Raw genomic sequence first — 25,740 nt, forward strand, 5'->3', positions numbered from 1 at the left:
GGTTCGTCCTTTGTTGATTCAAGCACGGCGAAAAAAAAAATACAGAAAAATTTAGGTAGCTGTCGGAAACGTCAACGTTCGTAAAAATATTTATTTAGAAAATGATAAGAATTTAATCCACTCCACAATAATGTGCTAGATGTCTTGAGAACTGAACGAAAGGAAAAAGAAAGAAAGTCATAACAGTGGATTTGCATTCATTTCGTTTTTTTTTCTTCTACATTTTTTTTTACTCGAATAAGGACGTGGCCGATTTTGAAATCATTAAAATTTCAGACGATAAGGCGTCACGTTGATCATAGACCATAACGCGCACTCATATTACCTACTACAGATAATAGACCAGACAAAAGTAAAGTAAAACACAAAAAAAAAGTGTAGGAGATAGGAAAAAAAGTTAATTAAAACAACAGTCGTACAATTCAGCGCCCTCCACCTAAAATATTTTTAGCGTTTTTTTTTCTGTGTTCGGCAACAAAGCATTCTCTGTGTAGTTATATGCTTCGTTTAAAATTCATAAATTATTCCCTGTCTAAATTAATATGAGATTGCAACCACCTGGTCTGGTATTTTATTCTTTTTTTGTTGTTCTTGTTGTGAGACTGGTATCTATAAACACCACACAAAAAGTTTGGCAGTAACGTGTGTCTTATGGTCTTACAACAATGCTACCTTACCTAGACAGAAGACGAAGAAGATATGCTAGGAAAAAAAATTTATTGTGTTTTGTTGCCTTATTTATTTCTGGTGCAGTTTTTTTTCGTTATTTTGGAAGGTTGTCTTTGTTGAAAACGGTACCTTGCAATGCTTAAATGTCTGTCAGATTTTTTTTTTATTTATGAAGTCTATTTTTTTTTGTACCATTTGACATAAAGTCCAATGGGAAAAAAAATAAAATCATAAAAATTAAAGTTTTTTTTTTAATAAATTATCAAGAATTTTTTTTTTAAATTTAAATTTTTTCTACCTTAAAATGTGTTTTAACAAATATTTTTATCTCAATATTTTTTTAAAAAATAAATATTAAATAAAAAAAATTAAACAAAAAATAATATAAAATCTAAATTAAAAAATATCTTGAAAAATTCTGGAATATAAATGTGTTGAAAAACCATCAAAAAATAAAACGGTCGAAAACTGTTTGAATTTAGTCAGTTTACGTGAATGACTATTTCAAGAAATTTAATCTTGTTTTATCAATTTATTCAAAAAGTTAAAAATCAATTTAGAGCGGCCTAATAGAGATGAAATTGAACTCCTTGTCAAATCTTTTTTTTATCCCATTCTAATTAAATTTACAAATTTTTCACCAATTTCTCAAAAGGAAACGGAAATTTAACAAAATACATTTTAGGAGAAACAAAAATTATAAGATTGGGTATCTCACAGAATGGATTACAGAAACCCAAAAATAAAAAAAGAAGAAACACAATAAAATATTGCAATAATAATGTGTAAAGACGGCCTCGTAAGTAACTTGAAAGCACAGTCATGCGCATTGAGTTGATTGATGCCGCCATTGCGTGACAATAGATTCACCATCTACCCCGAAAAAAAAAAAGAATTAAATGAAGAAGAATGAAAACCAGAGAAAAAGGACGAAAACACCCATTTTCTTTTTTTCTTTTTTTCTCTCTTCAGTCTGTGTGGATTATGTGTTCGTGTCTGCCGCTATGTTCCCACTATCTTAAGTGCAATTGTAAGAAAGTTGTTCAGGATATGGATTGTCGGATAAAATGAAATTGCATTTTACCCACAATTTTTCGTAGAAAAAAAGTTTTTCTTTAAGATTATTTATTTTTTCTGCCATGCTTTGCCTCCAGAGACCCATCGAGTACTGACTGTGGCAAGTTTAGCAAGTTGGTAGAGGCAAAAATGTTTATTTATGTAACTAATAATAATAAAGTACTTTAATGCGGTAAATTATATCCCTGAGACTTGCTTTAAAAAACAAAATAAAATCAACGGGACGACGATACTACATTTTTTTTATATTTTGATATAAAGACACCCACTCTGAGTTCACATTCGTTCGTACAAAACAAAGCAAGGTATACGCGACAAGGATAGAAATAAAACACAAAAAAATTATTATAATCATATTTTTATGTGAGCACAAGAGCTAATTAACATAAAAATGTGGCAGATTATGATTTTTATCAAAAATAATAAATTTTCGGTGTTGTTGCCTTATTTATTAATGTTACCAGAGAGAGTCAGGTCTCTGCATATGTATATGATAAAAGAATAAAAAAAATTAAATACTAGCCACTAGAGCTCGCGCGAATGAATCACAACAACGTCGACGACAATTTTTTTATGAAACAAGATAAAATTTCTAGAATAGCGCTCGTAAAAATGTCATGTCGAGCCGTACAGCGAAAAGCGGCATATCATGCCCATTGTTGCCGTTATTAACACAACTATCAAATTAAAGGGAGTGTAAAATAGTTTTTGTTAATTGTGTTTGTCAAAAAAATGAAAGTGATATTGTCTCGTTACATGGCAAGAAAACTTTTTGTGGTTTTTATTTTTTGGCAATGAAAGTCACGAAAATCGTGTGTATGGCAGACCGAGATGTCAATTAAATGTCATTTTCTGTGGAAAGCAATTAAGTTGCAAATTGCCTTCAGTGCGCGAATAATTTTTCTGATGGGGCTTTTGAACTTTTGAGTGTTTTTAAGAAGGATTTTGCGATTCATTTTCGGTTTTTTTTCGGAATTTTGGTCAAACTATCTGTTTGCGAAAGCCCTTCAAAGATAGAATGTCGTAAAAGTCCTTCTTGACCAAAAAACTTAAAAGCTTTTATGTTAGAGACTTAAAGTTTGGCAAAAATTTGTAAAAAAATTTAGGGCTGCAGATCGGAATTTACACATTCTTGCCATATCTTTAGTCTCTATCATCTATCAAACTCATCCAAATTGGACTTTCGGGGCACTTATGAGATCCATACCTTCTCTTGCGGGCAAACCAATTGATTGATACTTTGTAAATTTGACTGTGAGATGGCTTCAGCCCCGTTTGGTTGAATGAATCGCTAAATCAAGCTTAAATATAAAATGAAATCTCCAAAAATTGGTTGAGAAGTCCCGTTTTTATGAAAAAAATGCGTTCACATAATTATCCGTAGTCCTTTTTGTGCTTTAATTTTCTTACAACTTTACTAAATTTACCTTCATGACCCAGAATAAGGGTGTAAAAGAACTGAAAATAGCATAATATGACCATATGGCACAGAGACGCTGGTCGACCGTCAAGTATCTCACTTGACTGACAAACGTCTGACTGACTTTACTCGCACCACGTAAAAAATTCAAATTAAGTATTGTTTCATTCATTGATTCCTTCTTAGTTTTTAGATCAAATTCATTCACACATGGTCGTAATGTGCGCAAACAAGCGCAAAAAATGGACACAAAAAAGGTGAATGAGTGTCCTTTGATGTAACGAAGACGCAAATACACAAAGCAGGATCAAACGATAATTACATTGACCTTGAATTTCAATTAAACTTTTTGTGTTTTTGCAGACAAAACCGTTACACTGATCACTCGAGTGGAATATTTGCATTTATTGTTTTATTTATTGATTAAATGCAACTTTTTAAAATAATTTCCCAGAACGGACTTGATGATTTTATTTTTATTTGATTATCGGGCAGCGCTTTCATCGAGCTGGTCAACGTCATAATCATTCCAACATATGCTCTACTTTTATTTAATTTAATCTAATTTTTGTGCCTGTGCATTATGTAATGTACGCCGCGCGCGCGGGACATGTAAAAATAACAGAAAAGAAGGGAAAGTGCACGTCAGGGATTAAAAAAACCATTAAATATCATAAATATGTTTTTAACTAACATTTATAACAAAACACAAGAAACAAGAAAGGACAAACGTTGACCCCTCATGTGTTTTTTTTTTGTGTGTATATTCGCGGCGAGGATATTATTTGTGGTGAATAACGTGTGTGAATGATGACCTCATGCAGTTCGAAAAAGAAAGGCAAACAAAAGATATCAAAAAAATTTTTTACGTCAATCAATTCAAGTCATTTGTTATCTAATTAAGACCATAACAGTCCCTATTAAAATATCACAAAAATAGCAGATTAATAGCCATGATGATGAGAGTAAGTTTTTTTTTTTGACTCCGTTTACCTTTTTTTTGGGAGTGGCGATCAGTGAGACTACGAATATATTCAGGAAGTTGTCGGCATAAAATTAAATAAAACTTTTTCCTGATAACTTTTGCAGGAAACGTTCATGAAAATGTATTAAAATAAAAATAATGAGAAATTTTATTGTTTCCACAAAAAATTAAAGGAAAAATGAATGAAATTTGGGGGAATTTTTATATATTTTTTTTGGAGCAAGTTAGGCCGCTCCAAGTTTATGTCGAATATTTAAATAATTTTTTATTATTTAAAAAAATTTTTTGAGATACAATTTTTCACCGTTTGTAAATATATTTTTAAAGATAAATTTAAATAAAGAAAAAAAAATATTTAAATTGTTTAATTAAATTGCTTAATTAAAATTAAATTCAAATCATGTCGAAAAAAAATTAGAACATTTTGAATTTTTTGAAAATTAGAATTCTATACAAAATAATTTTAATTAGGTACAAGAAGTTCTGAAGTTTCACATTTTTTTTATTTTTTTAAAAAGAACATGAAAATTCCAAAAGTAATTTTTCAGGAAATTCAATTCTATTTTTCACTTTGGGTTTTTTTTTTGAAATATTAAAATAAAACACGGGACCAAAATAAATTTGGAGCGACCTTACAGAAAACGAAAAAAAAAACATTTAAATGAAGAAGGAGGGACGGAAAAGCTGATACATCATAAAATCCATTTAGATAAAGAAAAGAAATATTTTCATATTCTTCGATAACAAAAACGGCCCAACTTTTTTTTTGCGCGAATGTATTTATGTTGGTTAATGTTTAAATAACGATCACCGACAGTCAGTCAGCACAATGTGAAGCAAAGTTTACATTAAATTATTCATCATTATTATCATTACTTTGCTTTTTTATGTGCGCTATATATGCTGGAATTGCTAAAATACACAAAACATTAAATTTAATGGAAGTAAATACTCCTCCACAATTTTTAATCCATTAAAGTGCTATTAAAACATCATTTTTCCCGTCGTTGTCGTCGTGCGTCGTGCGATTGCCGAGAGACATTTTAATTAAATTTTTTATTTCTCTTTTTTTCCAGTTGTTATGCATAAAGACAAAGAAGAAAATGGAATTCTGTCGCATCTCCACAGTCACCACGACAGTTATCGGGCACGAGATTTGGGCGCAATTGAGCATCACATGCTCGACGGTGATATGTTTCTACAGGTAAGTCACCATAAATTTGTACTTTTTATTTTCGGTGGGATCATAAAGTGTTGCATGTCGTCATATAGAGCAACAACAAAAAATTATCAACCACTTAACTTTACATAAGTGTCACATCGGATCGCATATCGGGGTATTTACAAGAATCCAAAGCATATTTACACACACACACACGAAGACGACTACTAGGTCACGCAATTCAATGTCGTTTATTGTACTCATTGTTGTTGTTAGCGGTGGTGCTGTTGTAAAAATCTTGTAAAAAGAAAATATTTATAAATAAATGCTAGAGCTAGGCAGCGAGTGATGATTGTTTTACTTAACTTTGCTTGATTGCTTGCTTGTGTGTCAAGGTGTATCATTGCCAGTTGTTGTCGCTGAGTACGACGGAATGAATGAATGAACAGAGAAAAAAAAAATAAAATGGAAATTAAGGCGTGAGAAAAACTTGGAAGTATATTATCATAAATGAGCCAAAAGTGGTTGTTGCATCACTTATCTGTTGCATTTTTTACTGACGTAAGATTATGATAATGTACCTGTGTCAAGTTGTAAGCTTTGAAAAAAAAATTCAAGGTGAATGTTAAATGAATATTTAAGAAGTTATAGATTTTTTAAATTGGCAAAAATTATCTCATGTAAATATTTTTGGTAAAAATAAAATTAACTCGCTTTCACGGAAAAGTTTTACAAAAATTCTAGGCTCGATCTGGATTGAAAAAAGTTTGAATTTTATTCACTGAATATTTTTTACTATAGTAAACCGTAAAAAAATTTATCTGTGAAAAATTCATGATAATATTAAAAAATTAATTTTTTGAATAATTAATATTTTAAAATTGACTTATAGCTTGGACATAATGTAATTCAATATTTGATAACATATTTTATTTTTCTTTCCTTAAATCTTATTTCTTCTTTAAATTTATTGCAATTCAAATTTAATTTTTTAAATTTTTTGAATATCACATTGGAAAAAAATGATAAATGATAATTTTCCGATTTATATTGTCAATGAAATACGAAAACTGACTTAAAAATATTTTTTTCATAGCTTTCGTAATTTTTTATATTAAGACAAATTAAGACTAAAATTAATAAAAAATGTTTAAAATTTTATAAACAATAAAAAAAATTAAAGTTTATAAGAAATAGTGAAAAGAATAATAAAAATTGATAAAACTTTGAAGAGAGTTTTTTGAAAGAGTATTATTATCATTACATCACTTTTGATTTCCAAAATAATGTGAGAAATTCATATCAATCTAATAACTAAATTCATTAAAATGCTTTGGGTTAGTGACCTACAATGCAATTATTTTCTATTATTTTTTTTTAAAGTATGATTGCATTATTTTCCACCAAACTACAAAATTTACGGGTTAAAAAGGTGTTTTTCCATTCAAAAGAAGCAAAAAAAAACCAAAAACCATTCATAAATATTATAGTTTCCTGGATCACGATATTTTGCGAGTGGCACGCCATGCTACTTTTGTTGCTTAGATGAATGTGTCGCAGGCGAAAAATGTGTTGCTTACAAATATTTTTTATTTTATGTCTAAATCAAGTCAACTTTTGTTTTACTCGCAAAAGTCTGTGTGCAGCAAGCAGTGGAAAGTTAATAAACGCGCCCGACAACAACTCCACGTAACTTTATAAGAAAAAGGGTGTTGTGCATGCCAGAAATACATAATAACAAGGCTTGACTGATAGCTGCTTGTTGCTCACATGAAAAAGTGTAGCGGAGTGTAGGTACGTGTGAGAAAAGAGTTAAAAGTCACACGAAAAGTAATAAGTCTTGTGTTCGTTTTGAATGTCATATTTGTGTGTGTAGTCGATATTGAGTCATGACATGACAACCTGTAGCTTTTATTTACTCTTCTTATCTTTCTTCGTCGTGCACAACGACGACGACGACCGATCGACATGCACTTTTCACTTTCGATGAATCAGAATCGCGGCGCGAAATGATTTTATTAGCTGCGATGCATGCGTTGGATCATAAATCATGGATGAGATGAACGCGAGAAGCATGTTGTCGACAATTAACTGCAATTTAATCTGGCATCTCGGATTTTCTTCACATGTGGGTCACAATTTAAACCATTTTCCGTTAGTTATGTGGTCGATATCGCACACACACACACACTCAAGTAAATTTCGCTCAATTATCGTGCGTGATTAATCAAATTAAAACATAGTTTACACACTTTATTACCTCCAACTACCAGTCAAGCATGTTCTTGCCATTTGTTTAACTATTTAAATATAATATTATTACATTAACGTGGTACTTCAAGTCAAATCAGTAAAAATAATTGTAACTGTTATTTTTTAGTGGTTAGTGATTTTCGTGCTGTAAGCACATTTTTGCTATCAATTGACATTGAACTTTCGTGACTCTTTGTATATAGAAATATTTTCTTTTTTTTTCGGGTAAATAAACGATGACGCGTGAGTTGTCGCTTTTCTGTGCGTGCTGCTTGCGCTAAATGTCCGTAATTGTCGTCACACACAAATCACAACGCAACAAGAACAATATGCGTGCAAAGTTCAATTATTATTAAAACATTTTTTCAGCGGTTGCAATTGAATTTATCTTTACGTCGCGAAAATATTTATCATAATCGCTTTAAATCACCCGTAAATCTGTGGTATGAAGAAATTTTTGGGCAAAGAAAGAGGGCACGGAACCCTCATATTTAATTTATTAATATTTTAATATGGACACATTTTCGACTCAATTTCCGCTTCATTTGTACATATGGCAAACGACGAATGTACGGCAATTTTTGGGCGTGGTTAATGGTGATAGTAAAATAGCAAAATTATATTTATTTTTCGTGTGTATGCAATTTTTCCATGCTGGGACGATCGCCATTTTCTCCCTATTTCGATTGATTTTTTTTTGTTGTTTTAATTTTTTTTTTCAAATTAGACTGGAATAAATGAGCACAGAATAAATAATTGATTGACACAGTTGCTTGTTCTGTTCATTGCTCTGCTCACTCACAAGACTCACGCCATTTAAGGTGAATTTTTGTATCATGTTCGCTTTGTGTTATAATAAAAATAAAATAAAACTAAATTAAAACATTTAAATTTTTCCCAGGCACGAAATTTATAATAATAAAGCATAAAAGAATGACGACAACGAAGCAAATAATGTTATAAAGATATTAGATAGCGAAAAAATAGGGAATTGGGTAAAAAACTATACAAGAAAGAGAGAGAAGGGAAACACGATTATTATTGCAATTTGCTAAAAAAATAAATCTTTCTTGTTATTAACATTTTTCAATTATTTTGATTTTTTCAAATATTTCTAAATATTCGACTTTTTTTTAAGAAAATTTTAGTCATGGAATTTTTTCACATATATTTAAAAATCCCACATTTTCATATAAAATAGGATTTTTCATACTTTTTGGTCCTTTACTAAGAACTAAGAACTTACTAAGACGTGGAAAATCACATTTTTTGACATATCTGAAGTGTGTTTTACACGAGAAAACAAACAATCCTGGTGAAAAAAAATATATTTCAAAAAATTTCAGTCAACCTCCTGATATCTGTCAATTTGTGGCATTTTTGAAGGATTAGATCAAAATTTTTGGAAATTTTTGTTTTCAATTGGGTTTAAATTAATCAATTTTTACCATGAATAAAAATGGAAAATATCTGAAAATTCTTTTCAAAGCCAAAAAAATATTATTTTGCATGTCTCGCGTCTTAAGACGTAGCGCGAGATGTCGATTTTTGCTGTATTTGTACCAGTTGAAAAACCTAATTATGCTCTTAAAACATGGCCCTCAGAGTAATAAAATCACTTAGTTCGGTAAATAACTGACGTAACGCATGAAACTTGTATTTTTATGACTTTTTCGACGTATTTTTTTCCTTTTCTCGCATAATTTCCCGATAACTACTAATTTTCGCCACAAATTCAACAATGTAGCCATAGAGGCAAAAAAAATGTTTATCAGGATTCAACAACCAATTAATCATGCACGGGAAACTGATAACGCATGTAGTACGCCTCACTAAATCATAGTTAATTGCCCACCGCACCGCACATTAAATGCGAATGAATTGTGATAAAAATCTCAAAATAAATAATAATATGACTTTCCCAATGACCCTTATAAATATTTATTAATATCGGTCACGTTGTCGGTCAAAAATTTTCCATACAACAGCTTGTTATCGTCACACAGCTTTCAAAGGTAATAAATAAGTCAAAATTTTCGGAAGTGATAAGCAGTTTTGTCCTGCTTCTTGTTTAACTTTTGCGTATTCATACCGAGGAGCAATATCACCAGTAAATCAACGATTAACGCAATAAAAACATTGTGAGTCATGCCCCAATAACCGCAAGTCAAACAGATTTATTTTCCCGCATTTTATTTATTTAAACAGCAAAAAATAGGCAAACAAAACTTGAAAAAAAAATTATCTTCTTGTAAAATTTTTGTAAAAGTCAGCGTCTAGTACGTTCGCGTACCAAATATTAATTATCAATTATTTACGCAATTAAATTCAACTGTTTATCGCATTTTTTAATTCAAAATTAATTATTGTTTATACGGTTCTTGGTGATTTTAAATGCATCCGTAGCTACTTCGCACTACTGTAACTTGTTGTAATTATGTTTCACATTTTTCCATTATTTTTTTACAAGAACGAATGCTAATTTAACGTTAGATTCGCAGTCAAAACACCATCATAATTCATAAATTAATTGCAGTGATGATGGAATTAAATTAAATTACAGATGAGCTCTAGTTAGAAAGTTAGCGGTTTCTAGTTCTGGATGGGATAAAATTATCATAAGGGAAATTTTTACTTAATTCAGGCCGCTCCAAATGAAAATCAAAATTTTTTACAACAAAATCTATGATTAAAAAAAATATCCAAAAATTTTCCAAATTAATATTAAAATGTATTTTGCAGTATTTTTAGCTTTTTTACTAAGGCCGTTCCAAATTTTTTTCGATGTTTTTGTCCCAAAAGATTTTTTTCAAAATGAAATAAATAAAAAAAGTTTTGAAATACTTTTTCATACAAAATGACAAAATTTTAACCAATTTGGGCCCTTAAGGAATATTTTAGTAGTTTTTGTGGTATTAACATTGAGAATTGATGATTTAAAATTGATCTCAGAGTATTTCAAGTTAAAAATTTAAACAAAAAAATTTCATAAAAGTAAATGTCAAAAAATTTTGAAATATAATTTTTTTGAAAATATTTTTAGAGAAGGAATTTCATGTGGAATTTCGTTTTTCAATACAACAATTTTTTTTAAAAAATTTTGAAATTCTTTGAAAAAATATGGAAAAAGGCCAAAAATTGGTCAATTTTGATGACATTTTTAACTTTTTTTTTTATTTTGCCCCATTGGATTTTCGGCTTTGGGACAAAAACATAGAAAAAAATTTGGAGCGGCGTAAATTAAAAATAAAAATTTTAATGTTCTAAAAAAATAAGATAATTTTCTTAAAAAAGTTTTTTTTGATTAAAAATAATTTTATAATTAAAAAATTATTATTTTGAACCCTTCCTTTTTAAAAATTTTTCTACTAAACCATTGAGTTTCATTCGGAACGGCCTCAGTGAAAGAAAAACAAAGTTATGAATGAGTCTGGGAATGATTCTCTCAAATAAGCATTTACTACTCGAACTGACCTGAATCAGAAAACTTGAATGAATGTCATTAAAATCGCATTACGGACCAAATCAAACAAAAGATTTTTTTATCCAACTCTTTTGTTTTCATTTTTTTGTTGATCTTTAAAATAAATTTATCTACGCGAAGCTACACAAAAAAAGTTATGAATGAATTTTTTAATGCTGTTAAATTGATTTAAAATTCCTTCCTTTTTTAAGACAAAAAAGGTTGTCGGTCGTTTTTTGGTCGGAAAAAAATAAGCGATTGACCTCATCAACGTCAAATCTGTCTGGATGTTTTTTTTTCTAAATCACTACTTTCTCCCAGTTATGAAAAAAGTAAATTAATTAACTAGATTTTTTCGTAGAGATGCGATGGTGGAACGGATATTGTTTACAAGTTACAAGTTCCTGTCGATGTAGAACAAATTTAAGAACATCAAACAATTTATATTAATAATCACTAGCAGCGAGAAACTAGTAAAAAACATCAACATTAATGAGACATAAATGGATGTTTTCGAATTATCTCTTGTGTAAACATTCACGAATCTGTACTTCAGTACAAGAAGAGAGATTTATCATTATTATTATTAAATTTTATTGTTTTATGTCTTCCAGAATAATATTTGATGTTACTTTAATTAGAATGATGATTAATTTTGTGTAATAATTCACGAGAGTAAATTATGAGTTGATGTCCAACAAAAAATAAAAATCTGAAAGTGAGCTGCCTTTGAGTTTCTAGTCCAAAAACAAATTTTTTTCTGAATGATTCACCATAAATAAAAAAAATAATAAAAATATTTTCTCTTTTATTTACAGGCTCTTAATGGTTTCCTAATGATATTAACATGTGAGGGTGAAGTTTTTTTCGCAACCCATAGTATAGAAAGTTATTTAGGATTTCATCAGGTAAGTGCTTTTATTTTCCTTCGTCCGTATATTTTATTTTTAAATTCCTTTTCTTTCTCCGTTTTATTATTCTTCTTTGAGGATAGACAATAACATAAGCAAGGCAAGCACACAAGCAAGCAAAATCGGGCACACTTTTATTATTGAGGCAGTTAATCTTTTTCCATTCTTTATTTTTTTTTTGTTGTTGCTTTTGTATTAACTCTACTGGCACAAAAAAAGTGTATCAAAAGCAAGTCTAATATTATTTTATTAGGTTTTTATATGAACAGGGGGGTCATATTTATGATTATAAAAGTATCATAGACATATAATTTATGAAGATTGCCATTCTTTTGTATTGGGTTTAAAGGGAGTTTTATTCAGAAAGCGATCCTCTGTAATAAAGCAACAGAAGGTTTTCATGTCTGTCTGTTTTTGTGTTAAAAATATTAGAAAATTAGTGTCACCCTCGCAATTACTAAAACGAAGTTTATGGGTAACTTTAGTTCCTTATTAAAAATGCTTCAAAAAACGATTTTATGACCAAACATTGAGCAAATCTTGACTTTTGTTGCATATGAATATTTTTTTCTCCAAAAGTCACCTTTAAAGTATTTTTCTTAACCATTTGAACGCATGTCATGCAACCAGGAAGCTGTTTAATCGCCTCTAGTAACCTTTGTTGTCCTCTTTTGTTTTAGCATTGCACGTCAAACACTTGCAAAAGTGCAGCAAAAAGGTTGAATTGCAAGCACAAATTATGATGAAGACACTCTGTCTGTCTGATCAGTGATCAATAAAGAAACATTCAACTTGTTTGTTTATTTAATATTATTTATCGAACTCGAAATATCTCGGTAACGGTCTCAGGCACCATAAATGGGCGAGTGCATTTTATTATTTATGCAGCAGTAAAGCACATCGTCTCATAATAAAAAATAATAATAAATAGACAAGAAGAGTTATTTCTTCAAAAGAACACATAAAAAAAACAAACATCTATAAAATTATTGTGCGAATATAAATTGCTTGAAAGTGTACAATGTGGCGCTTCTTGATGAGAAAACTTGAAAGCTGAAGGTGGAATGAAATAGTATAAAGAAAATTAATAAACGGTTTTGATTTATGTGTTTTCTTTAATGGTGCATTGTTTATGTTTGTTTGATTTTAAGTTGTGCTTAACTCGAGGCAAGGTTGTGTGTCAAAACTCAAATAAACGAGGCTCGCGCAGTTGATTGCAGCAAATACGAAGCCACATATCGTCTGTGAAATATGTTTTCAATTATTTAAATGCCTAATCATCATATATTTTCCACTTCAGGCACTTTTGAATCTCAACCACCGCAGAACGAGAGACACACAAGTGAGGGAGATATGCAAAAAAAGAGAGTTATAAACATGTTATTTTTATTAAATAACTTGTCATTGTATGTCGTTACTATATTTGTTTTAAACAAGCCACGCACTAAATTATAATAATCTTCAAACATATATGCAAGCGAGTGCAAAAAAGCAGAGAAGTGGGAAGGCAATTAAACTAGGAGATGATTTATGTCTTAATTTGATCGCAAAAAATAAAATTACATTCTCTTGTATTTGTCTTGTTGCTTCGTTGCTCGTACACCCAAAGAGCATTAATGAAAAAAGAAAGACGTGCACATAAAAAAAATGAATTTTGTTTATGACGATGATAAAGATGTCTGATTGTTCAATACTTCAGGCAGTGTTTATTGAAATTGAGATTTTTTTCCTTTTGCTTCATTTCACTTGTTTATTTTTTATTTTATGAAAAAAATTCAATAAATAATAATAATAAGAAAATGCAAAAAAAAAAAATTATTCGTATTCTCACCATTTTTTTGTGAGTTTGAGAGTATCGAAAGCATGTGCAGAACATCCAAATGAAGTGCAATGTTCAAAACTTTGACACCATTAAATTTATGGCGAGTTGCCACTGCAGGGTGCAGCTTGATTGTCGAAAAATTGAATTTGTGCCCCCTGAGTGGAATGTGAACTAGAACACAAGGTTGTGTTAAACGCTTTAAAAAAAAATTCAGGAAAGAAAATAAATACGGAGAGAGAAGAATTTTGTTTTGTTGATTTTTTAGATTTCCAACTTTCAATCAAATAAATAAGTATATACAAAAATCAAAAATCGATCATAATGGCAAAAGAAAATTTAAAAAAAAAAGATTTTGAAATTCTGAACAATATTTAAAAAAATATTAAACAGAAACCCGAGAAAATTATAAAAAAATATTAAAAAAAAATAGATGAAAAAAGCCATAACTTTTAAAAAACACTAAAAATAGAAAAAATTTTTGTTTCGCTTTTTTTTTCATTAAAAGGCGCTTGAATAAATTAAATCATTTTTTATTTGCAGTCTGACATTGTTCACCAATCTGTATACGAACTAGTCCATTCCGAGGATCGTGAAGAGCTGCAGAGACAACTCATGTGGAATTCCTTTCTTCCCGCCGATTTAACTGGCATGCCATTGTCCGAAGCACTCGCTCCCGATAAAATTACGCATCTCGAGCGAAGTTTCACTGTGCGATTTCGATGTCTTCTGGATAATACGTCGGGATTTTTAGTAAGTGCTTAAAATTAATTCAAGAATTTTTTATATTAATTTTTTTTTATTTGTAGCGTTTAGACATTCGTGGACGTGTTAAAATCCTTCACGGACAAAACCGAAAGACAGAAGAACCTCCGCTGGGACTTTTCTGTTATTGCACACCTTTTGGACCTCCAAGCCTTTTGGAATTGCCTCAAAAGGAAAATATGTTCAAGTCTAAACATAAATTGGACTTGTCCCTTGTTTCGATGGATCAACGGTAAATTATAAAGATTTTTTTTTAAATCAATTAGATATTTTAATTTTTGTCTGTGTTTTAATAAGCAAAATTTTTTTTTTATTTTTTTTTTATATTTTTTTTATTTTTTTGAAGTTAAAAATTTTATTCTTTACATGAAATAAATTTTAGTGCACGTAATTTTCAAATTTTAACTTAAAATTAACGGAAAAATTACAAAAATTAGAAACAAGAAATATTTTTTTTTAAAAAATTGAAGTATTTACTTCATTAAATTTAATTATCTTATATATATTTTCTAACAATGATTTGTTTTTCAAACAGAGGCAAACAAGCGCTTGGCTATTCGGATTCTGAGTTGGCAAACATGGGTGGATACGACTTAGTGCATTACGACGATTTGGCTTATGTTGCAAGTGCGCATCAAGAAAGTAAGTCTCCCGAATATTTGAATAATAAATTTGAATAAATTTTCTCAACTAAATTTTCGTTTTAGTGCTCAAAACTGGTGCTTCTGGCATGATTGCTTACCGCTACCAAAAGAAAGACGGCACGTGGCAATGGCTGCAAACCAGTTCGCGTCTCGTCTACAAGAATTCCAAGCCAGATTTTGTGATATGTACGCATCGTCAGTTGATGGAGGAAGAAGGTCGCGACTTGCTCGGCAAACGAACGATGGACTTTAAAGTTAGTTATCTCGATACGGGTCTCTCGTCGAGTTACTTTACGGACACGGATCAACTGATAGTTCCTTCGGCGGGTGGCGGAAGTCCAAATGCGATCGTACCGCCACCCACAGTGCATCAACCACGCGCCAATCGTCGTTACAAAACCCAATTACGGGATTTTCTCTCAACTTGTCGCACGAAACGCAAGTCTTCGTCTGCCCAATCATCAGTGGGGCAAATCACACCTCCTACACCCGTCGTTGAGTACATTCCGGATGCTTCGGCCGCTGTTGCTGCTTCATACTCTAATTTGAATCCAATGTATCCGTCGCCGTATGCTGCGGGAGCTGAAAACTTTTACATTCAGCATTCGTATCCTGGGGTCACGGAAAACCTTTTTCACCAGTATCGATTGCAAGGTGTGGGAAGTTACTATCCGGATTACCATCATTCGCCGACATCAACGTCTTACATGACAGCAAACGGTTTCCTGCCGTACGAGAGCCCGTACGGAATTAGTGCCACAGCCAAAGAAGAAAAATGGAATGAAAACTCAAAATACTACGGAGGAAGTGACAATAGGGTTTACAGCGGGTATACGAGTCCAGCTCAGGTGAGTAATTCTTTTCAATTTTTTAGAAATTTAATGTAAATTTTTTAAATTTTAGGTAATTCAGCCTACGCCTCATCACAAGACTCCAAAAACGTCACCTCCAGTAATTGATGCGGTATCATGTTCCTCTGGCGGGCCATCGCCCGTTACAACCCACAATATCCAAACGCCCAATAGCAATAATTCGACGTCAACGAATAACAACAACATTCCACCAACGCCTCCAAATTCGAATTCCTCCAACGGGATTCTCGCTGTCACGCCAAAAATTGAGCATTCACCACCAATTTCCACGCAAAGCCAATACGAACGACAAACAGTCTTGATGTGGGGAGCCTCCAACAACAATAGTTCACGATCGCCAAATACGACGCCAACGTCAAATGGGGCAGCTGCCTACCAAGAGCATCACGTAAAACAGACGCCAAGTCATCAAATATCTCCGACGTCGGAAGATAGTCATCATGCTTCGTCGGCGGCGACACCGGGATCACTCTCGTCTCACTTGAAATGGAATGGCATAACCAAAGATGTCCCGCCCGGCGTTCATGTTTATCCATTGCACCAGCATCACGAGCTAAATGTTGATCATTCGGCCGCCATGTACCAACAAGCGTTGTCGCATCACTCGGCTGGCGGACACTTGGACCACTCGTTGCATCAAGGGCAAAATGCACAAAATAACTGCGAGGTATGGACACCACCATCATACTCGCAATATCAATATTTTGCATATCACCACGCTCCTCAGCACCACACAAGCACTCAGTGAGTGTCAATCAATTTTATTTTTTTATTATTTCATTTTTCTTTCCTATCATTTGACGTAAATATTATTTCTTGCACTAACAATCACTTTGCCGAATTTCCTCGAAACGAAACTCAAATAAACTGAAATTCAGTTTTTATGTTTAAGGTCATCACAGTTGGCGGCAGCAGCAACGGCAGTCGATCATCAACCATACACCACAACACAATCACATTGTCTCTCGCTCAACAACGGCTTCATCCATCCGTCGGATCATTCGGCAGCAGTTGCCCATCCCCAACACGGTTCCATGCTTACCCAACTATCGCATACCACACACATGCGTATGCCACCGACCCGGACGGGAGTCCTCTGTTGTCCTTCTCTGAAGTAACAAACACCTTGTTGAACCAGTAAAAGCAGCCGACAGAAGAATTTAAAGGTTTCAGATTCAGGCATAATAAAAAAAAATATTTATCAAAACGCCAATATTAACTCTTAAGCAATAACTTTTTGCTCGTTTCCATTTTATATATTCTTAACTTGTAAAAAAAATTAGAAGCAAGTAACTTTTCCCTATTTGTGTGCAATTTTTAGTAAAATAGAATAACATTTTAAATGAGATACAAAATGGACTCTAATTGTAAATACCTTACCTATCTATTTGTGGTCCTCGTTAAAAAAGAGCAAACTAATCAAAAATCATTCGTACTAAATTTTGATTTTTATGAAAAAAATAAATTTATTAATTTGCTGACTTGTAGCCGCGAAATGGAATTTTTTCTTAAATTTTTCAAAATTATTTTTAAAAAATTAATTTTCATTCAATTTTTTACTTGACAAAGAACAAAAAGTTCAAAATAAATTTGAAGCCGCTTAAATTAAAAAAGAAAGTCCTACAGAATTGAAATTTATTTATAAATTTTTTGATTATAATATGAAGGACGACCACTAATTACTCCATTCTGTTGAATGATTTCAGTCTGTCGACCTTGACTCTGCGAAACTGAATGAGAGTTGTAATTATTTTCTCTCACATGTACCACGTTCGATGTTCTTGATCCTTGAATTCCATTCGGATAAACTCCTTGATTCGAAATACGTCCATGGAAACTTGGATTATTTCCATAGACTGATGGTTCCACATTCAGATCTCTAGTAAAAGTTTGCGGAAACTCCCCGATCGGATGTAAATTTTGATCAGGAATAACTAACGAGGATCCAAGAATCCAAAAAATGGACAAAATTAATAATTTTAACAACATTTTTTTATTTTTTTCAATGGCTTGAAAGGGGTTTCTGAATGAACTGAACTTTTCAAATATTTTTTTTTCTTTATATAGCGAAGAAAAGATCTAGAAAAATTTTCTCTGGTGATTCCCAGTGCATGAAATTTAATTTTTTTTTGCAAGTCAGCAATTATTATTATTTTCAATGAACTTTCAAAATTTCTTACTATTATCAAACATTATCTAATAAACTGTCAAGTGACTCATTCTTGAAAGTTTTCCACTATCTTCAACTCTTTTAAAAAGAATCTCACAGCAATAATTAAGAGTATAAGGCACAAGTTTGCAAGTAAAAAAAAAATCTATAAAAATACTATTTTAAAAATTATTAGCTTTGTAAGTAAAGAAATCAATTAAAATATATAAAAAATATAAATATTAAAAATAATTCATCCAATTTTTCTAGTCTTTGATCATTCTTAATCACATAATTCAAACGATGATTAAATAATATATTCGTAAAAAATTATTGTAATAAAAATTTAAGAAAACGTAGCAATGATATTTGTACTACCTACATATTTAATTAAAAATAAATAAATAAAATTATAATTTATGTGACGAAAATAATTAAAACAAAAACTCAGAAAAAATAAAGAAAATTATCAAAATCCTAATTTGTTTTAACATTTAATGTCATTTGTACCAAAATCATCGCCAATCCACCAATTATTCCAGTAATGCTGAAAAGTGTCAACGACAAGAACTCCCCATAAAAGTTTCCGATCGAAACCATCACTGGTGCATTCAAGAGCCAAATGCGTCCACAAAGAAGGCACGAAAACATCAAAATTTGCTTTTTTCTCTGTGTCACAAGATCAGTTGAACATGACACAAGTACACCAAACGAACACGATACTGATGCCTTTAACACCAAGCAAAAGTACAACAAAGTTCCGTCACGATAGAATTCCGATTCAACATCTCTCCAATGCCACATTTGCAATGCAATTCCAGCACCGAGCAAGTTAATCAGTCCACTCGAGAAAAATTTTACACTGCAAGTCGTTGCGAGTACGTATCCAATAAAACATCCAATAACTTCACTTGCAGCTATTAATAATGCATTATAAGACAGAAAATGACGACCGTAATTCGGCATATTTAGTACCATGCCAAAATACATGATGGTAAAACAGGCAAAAGCAACGTGAATACAAAAAATTCGAATTTGTTCCATTGTTGATGTTCGCCACAATTCGAACCAAGAAGCAGGTTTGCAATTAACGATTGAATTTGCTTGCAACTGCAGTTGAGCTTTTAGCGTTACGGGAATCACTGCCGTTGAAGAGATGAAATTTGAGGCATTAAGAAGGATTTCTTTTACTTCGTCTATGTGACCGCGTTGCAGAAGCCATCGTGGAGATTCGGGAACCCATCTGAAAAAACAACAGTTGAAAAACTTAGAATTACAAAATCTTTAATGTGTAAAACTTACATCGTTAAAATGAGAATGACAAAAGTTGGAGGTGAAATGATCATGTAAAGTTGAGTCCATCGAGCTTCGTACTGTGTGATAAAAGATAAAATGACGATTCCAATTGACCAAAAAAGGTCGAAGAATATTTGAGATCCTTTTTGCCACTTTCCCGTGGTGATGTCAGAAACTAAAATAAGAAATTTGATTAAATATAGTTAAAACGTTTCTTGAACATAAGGTTGCTCTGAACGAAATTCAAGAATCATGTCAAAATTTTTTTAAAACAAAATGTCGGAGGAATTTTGCGGTCAAAAAGTGCGTTTAAAAAAAAAGAAATATTGAATTTTTTGTTAAAAATTTTTAAATTTAAAAATTAAAATTTGTAGAATTACTTATCGCAAAACTAAATATGTTTTCTCAATTCAATGATTTTTTTTAATATTAATGACTTGGTTAATTTGGTGCGTCCTAAATTTACCATTTAATAAAAACTTACCAATTACGAAGCCTGCGGTGAATGCCGCTGCACATCCAATAGCCGCTAATGCTCGAAAAACGAGATGAACAATCAAAGATTCAACCACACCAGCAATTAAACCACAACTTATTTGAAGTAACATTGCAAGACGCAGAACTGTCTTCGGACTCATGCTAAAAAAAATTAAAAAAAAAAATGTAGAAAAAATCAAATTTTCAAAAATACTCACATTTTCATCGAATATCGAGCAACCACTCCACTCAATAAAATTCCCACCAAATGCATTCCTTGTGTCAACACCACCAAAGCTCCTCGTGAACAAACAACATCATACGAAGTAACAGGATTTCCACTTTTGAAGTCAAAAATATCACAAGGCAAGACCGTTTCTTCCGCATTTGTTTCATTCGTTGGTTCCATCCAGGGCATTTGGAACAAATAATGACCGAAGTACATCCAAGCATGTTCTTTCACATCTTTGTAAGTATCACATAAACTTAATTCGAACTCCTGATCATTGACGTCTGCTACTGCTGGATGCAGAATCGTTGTGACATTGCCTTCCGATCCTTCCCGACAATAGACACGAACGCGTTGCGGAACCGGCGCTGAGTAAATAATTGCCGCCATGAAAAATGCAGTTGGAATTTTCGTGAGAAATATAATTAAAATTGCACGTAGTTGCCATAAACGGCATTTATCCAAGACGTCACTGATAACATCAGCTGTACCGATTTTAATTTGATCTGCACTCTGCGACATCGCGATTATTTGTGTGAGCGCTGTTACCGTTTTTGAGAAATATACTAAACGACAAATTAGCAAACAATTTTAGAGTGAGCTATATTTGCTTTGATTACTATTGTCTTACAAATACACATGTAAATCAAGTCACTCAATATTAATTAGCAAAGAAAGTTTGTTTTGAATGGAATTTTTTCGGAAAAAAGTTAGAGGACTGGTCGTTCTCTATCAAATTGTTGCTCTACTTAGAACTTTAATTCTTTGACGGTCAGAATAAAACAATTTTTTGTTGAATTTGTTACTTAAGAAGCTAAAAATACCTTGAAAATCGATCTTACACAAATAATAACGTTTGAACATCTCTTAGATTTTGAGACAATTTTCTCCCATACAGCAAAAATGACATGTGCCACAATTGATTTGCACAATTAAAATTCATGCTTTATAAAACGAGTGAACTTGTTAATTAAAGGGGTTTCTATTTTTGTTTATTTCACATGTTTTACGTGCAGCAGATATTTGACATCTCCTTCAAATTTGAATGTTAGATGCTCAATTATCACATTTGAAATCAAATATTAGCATGAATTGTTATCTTTGTGTATTCAGATTCACAATAGAATGAATAGAAAGATGGATTGGTGAGTAAGCGCCTTTATTACACGCAGAAAAATAATCTGGTGAAAAATGAATTTAAAATTTATTTTATTAAATTTATAATTTTTTTACTATTTTGAAAAGTTAAAAATTAATAAAAGAAAAATAATTCGTAATTTTTTTTTTGTTTCGAAATATTTTTCTCCCAAAATTAATATTTAACTTGGATTACCCTCTTATTTTTCACAAAGTTGTTGAGCTTAATTTATAAATTTTTTAACAGATTTTTGTGATATTTTGATTTTTTCTTGTTCTGAAATAAATCTGAAAATAGCAAATATCAACAAAAAATTGTACGTTTTTCAATGTAGTCATATTATATGAAAAATTATTTTAAACTATTTTTTTAAAAAGATTGGATCAATAAGTTCGAAGACATTTTTACAAATTTTTCGAATATTTTTTTTATATATAAAATAGGTTAAGGTTATAGTTTTTCGTAAAATCGACTAACATGCTACTATTTTTTTCTGCGTGTAATAAAAACTTGTGAAAACTTCATTAAATTCTTTTTTCTATTAAATATGAAAAATTTCTCATAGTTTTTACATAAAATAAATAAAAATTTTAAAGTCCTTGACATTCAAAATAAACATCAATGATTAAGATAACAGCTGATTTTTTTTATTTATGAACGTAAGCACATGACAAAGAATGTCATTCACTCGGTAGACAGACGATGAAACAGAAAAGGTAAACAAAAGTGTTATGGTTTTACGTTCAATAAGTAATAAAAGCCGGATACACACCTTCAATTACATGTTTTATGATGATTGACGACAGTATTCAATGAGCAGTTGAGCAGAACAAACATCTTGTCATCCGTACTCGAAGGATTAAATTTTCACAGGAGTTGTAAAAGACCAGGCGTCACCATCTATATAAATAGAAATTAACCAAAAAGATTATTAATCAGCTGTTCATCAATTGACATCAGCAACTCATTGTATCATATGTGCCTAATATCACTTCCTATGTAAATAATATAAAAATTGATAAAAAATTTTCATTCATAAAAAAAAACTTTAGCGTATTTTATAAAATTGCAAATATTTGAAAATTTATAAAAAAAGTAAATATTGATAAAAAAGATAATTTTTTAAAAATTTTGAGAACCGACAGACAATAAATAAAACTTACGCGCAAATTTTTTATTCACAACAATGAGAGTGTCTCTCCCTCTCTTCGTCCAAGTAGTTTAATAATATTTTGTGGGTTGCCAATAAATTCATTATCGTAATAGAATTTATTTTTGTGTCGTCTCTCGTCGCGGTAAGATCTGAGGCACATTTTTCTTGCCAGACAATTCAATCTCATCGTGACAACGCGAATCAATCAAAATTTGATTAGCACTGAGATATTAATCAGTTTTATTTTTGGGCAAGATAAAAACAAATTAATTGTCATGCTTTTACGTTAAAGGAAGCAAAACTAAGATAAAAGTGAATGAATGAAGTTCAACGAAAACTGTTATCAAAAAGATAAAAAAAATACGGACCAGAAGTCTCGTGGAAGTCTAACGACTTTAATTAATCAAATATTCAGTGTAGTGTCAACAATCAATAAAACGAATAAGAACTATTTCAATTAAAGTTAAATGAAATGACGACACAACAAACAATTGAAACTATAACGAGTAACAACGAAAATGTCGACATAATCCGTAAAATTCTTGGTTGTGGCGGTCGCTGGCAGTTACGAATAATTTTTCTCGTTTATCTCGTGAAAATTCCGTCTTCATGGTTCATGGCATGTGTGATATTTACGGCGCCAGCTCCGTGGTACGGAGAATATTTGTGCAAGCCGTCCTCACTTTCGAACATTTCTGTCGATAAAAGTCAAATACTGGACTGGAATAAAATTGTACATCCCGAAGCTGAAGATTATCACAAACATTTCATCGATCAATGTCAGATTTATGACGATGCAAGAGAAAGGTGGCAAAATTTTACGTCTGGAATACGTGTGGATAATGAAAGTGAGTCAACCACAAAGTGCGAGGAGTTTGAATTTCACGAAGATTTTGTGACGGCAGCGACGACCTTTAATCTCGTGTGTGACCGGAAATGGTTGGTGCCGTTAACGCAGTCGTTCCATCTCTTCGGTATCTTCTTGGGGGTTTTAATCTCAAATGAACTTCTGAAAAAGTAAGAAATGAAAGATTTTTATTATAAATGTTATTATTTAACATTTTATTTTTTACCAGTCATCCACCGAAATTCGTAATGAAACTCGGTATGGTGCTTCAAGTGATGTTTGGATGTCTTACTGGACAAGTTCCATTTGTTTTTCATTGCTTGCTGAGGTCAGCAGATGCCGCTTGTTGTGTTCTCATGTTTGCTAGTGGTGGAATGGTTTGTAAGTATTTTTATCTTATCAACTAAAAGTTGTTAAAATTTAAACTTATTTTAGTCCAGGACATCACAGATGGCAAGTGGAAATTAACTGCAATGACACTTTTTGAGATATTTTGGTCGATTGGATTGATTTTCTTGTCTGGCATTGGATATGTGTTTAAAAGTTGGGATCTTATTTACTTTGCGATTTCCATACCAACGTTGTTTTTGATTCCTCTAACAGAAATGTGAGTTTTAATGATTTTAAAATTTTTTTCATTAATGAGGCTGAATATAATTATTTGACTTTTTATTTTCTTTTCCTCTCATTTTGACGTAAAATCGATGATTAAAATTGATAAAGTAAAATTTTTAACATTTTTTGCATTTATTGATTGAAAAACCTTTAAATAATTCAGTTTTCATTAAAATTTTTCTAAAATTATTAAATATTAGATGAAAATTTTAATTAATTTATGATTAAAAAAGTTATAAAAGAGCATACAAAATTTAAATAACTCACAAAAAGTCATATACTAAAAATTTGTCGCCTAATTTTGATTTTTTTTTCATTTTAATAATTAATTCTTTAAAATTTTTATAGGTTCATTCCCAACTCACCCCTTTGGCTTCTGAAGCGTGGTCACTATGAAGAAGCTAAAGCCATTTTACTAGAATCTGCCCGGGTAAACAATCGTCAAAGTTCTATTCCAAAGGACTTCGATGAATTACTAGCTAAGCAAATGAATCGAATAAAGGCTGAACCCCCACCAGCCAAATGGACGGAAATATGGGAAGACACTCGAACATCTATAAATCTCGCATGTGTTCATTTGAGTCAAACTTTCTCAATTATACTGTACTATGCAATTCTCCTAAACATTGCTGTGTTTGGACGAGAAAATCTCTACACAACCACAATTGTCGCAGGATTATCAGAACTTATTGGAGCTTTTGTCGGTTACGCCTTTGTCTTGCACACCAAACGATTAAAATGGCAACTGACTGGTTTACTGAACATCGTAGGAGGTTTGCTTTTCTTAATTCCCTGGATCTACACGTTCGACGAGGCAGATTGGCTGGAATGGTGTCTTTATGTAATGAGCACAATGGTGGCTAAAATTGCAATTTCGTGCTCGTTGGCAGTCATGGCTGGATGCACGGGAGATTTGGTCACGGGAAATCGTAAGAAGACGGCAGTTTATTCAGTTCTTGCTTTTTCACGGTTCTGGTTGGTGTTTGGACCCATGACACTAGCAGCAGGCGTCTGGTTTGGCAGAATGGTTCCATTGTCACTGATGGGAGGCATGACTGCGTTCAATGGAGTCTTGAGCTTACTCATTAGACCAAAAGTACCTAAAATAACACAAATTAGCTCCATTCAAGGGGTGTACAAAATGAATCAAATAAATTAAAAATATTAAGTAAAAAATAACGGTTTTTTGAAAGAAAAAAAATTGAAAAAAAACGCTATGAAACGCAATGTTGGGAATAATTTTGTACGCCTTGGGTCTCGTATGCGTGTGCGTATTGCGGTCCACACATGTGCAATGTGTGACGACACGAGTTTTTCGTTTCTGGGCTCCACAGAACGCCGTATGATTTGGTGCTAAGGCGTCGCCTTAAGTGACAACCTCATAATGAGTCAATTTCCATAGCTCATATCTCCGGAAATATTTGGAAAATCTGGAAGATGTTCTTCTACGAGCTGTAGCTCTTGAGGTCCTGTTTCAACTTTCCAAGGGTAAAAAATGCCTGACACTGACAGAAATGCCCGAAAAACCGGAAACATATTTTTCTTACGTTTTTTAACTCACAACTTAACGAAACTTAAAGGTAACGTCTAAACAATAACGGACATTTACGGTTTTTGATGCAAATTTACGAAAATTTGTTGTTTTAGGATTTTTCTTTGGCGTAATTTAAATGCGTTACAGATATGACTAAAAATTATTTTATCATTTAGGACATCATGGACGAACTTACAACAATTAAATACTTGATGACGGTCCCTCATATATAGTTAGCATATCAACCAAATTTAAACGATGT

The 25,740-nt window shown here is 31.7% G+C and overlaps 3 protein-coding genes across 3 annotated transcripts in view; 2 read left to right on the forward strand and 1 right to left on the reverse strand.

Moving 5' to 3' along the window:
* LOC134837504 (aryl hydrocarbon receptor) overlaps positions 1-17,181 on the forward strand; it is a 39,948-nt gene extending 22,767 nt beyond the window's left edge. Inside the window, exons 3-10 of the mRNA XM_063852885.1 lie at positions 5,228-5,355; positions 11,848-11,937; positions 14,303-14,512; positions 14,569-14,756; positions 15,060-15,166; positions 15,232-16,016; positions 16,072-16,707; positions 16,933-17,181. Of these exons, the coding sequence (XP_063708955.1) occupies positions 5,228-5,355; positions 11,848-11,937; positions 14,303-14,512; positions 14,569-14,756; positions 15,060-15,166; positions 15,232-16,016; positions 16,072-16,707; positions 16,933-17,181 (2,393 nt within the window). The remainder of the gene's footprint in view (positions 1-5,227; positions 5,356-11,847; positions 11,938-14,302; positions 14,513-14,568; positions 14,757-15,059; positions 15,167-15,231; positions 16,017-16,071; positions 16,708-16,932) is intronic.
* Positions 17,182-17,666: 485 nt separating this feature from the next.
* Positions 17,667-20,764, reverse strand: LOC134837960 (solute carrier family 22 member 7-like). Its single transcript, XM_063853358.1, has 4 exons — positions 20,181-20,764; positions 19,970-20,124; positions 19,492-19,660; positions 17,667-19,432 (listed from the first exon to the last, which is right to left on the reverse strand). Exons 1-4 carry the CDS (start codon positions 20,711-20,713, stop codon positions 18,667-18,669), a joined length of 1,623 nt encoding a protein of 540 aa, XP_063709428.1. The 5' UTR covers positions 20,714-20,764; the 3' UTR covers positions 17,667-18,666.
* A 2,190-nt stretch (positions 20,765-22,954) lies between these two features.
* On the forward strand, positions 22,955-25,103 carry LOC134837505 (solute carrier family 22 member 4-like). The gene is made up of 4 exons (XM_063852886.1): positions 22,955-23,499; positions 23,559-23,710; positions 23,765-23,936; positions 24,293-25,103. Exons 1-4 carry the CDS (start codon positions 22,955-22,957, stop codon positions 25,101-25,103), a joined length of 1,680 nt encoding a protein of 559 aa, XP_063708956.1.
* The last annotated feature ends 637 nt before the right edge of the window (positions 25,104-25,740 follow it).

The sequence above is a fragment of the Culicoides brevitarsis genome, chromosome 1 (assembly GCF_036172545.1).
Source record: "Culicoides brevitarsis isolate CSIRO-B50_1 chromosome 1, AGI_CSIRO_Cbre_v1, whole genome shotgun sequence".
Taxonomy (NCBI): domain Eukaryota; kingdom Metazoa; phylum Arthropoda; class Insecta; order Diptera; family Ceratopogonidae; genus Culicoides; species Culicoides brevitarsis.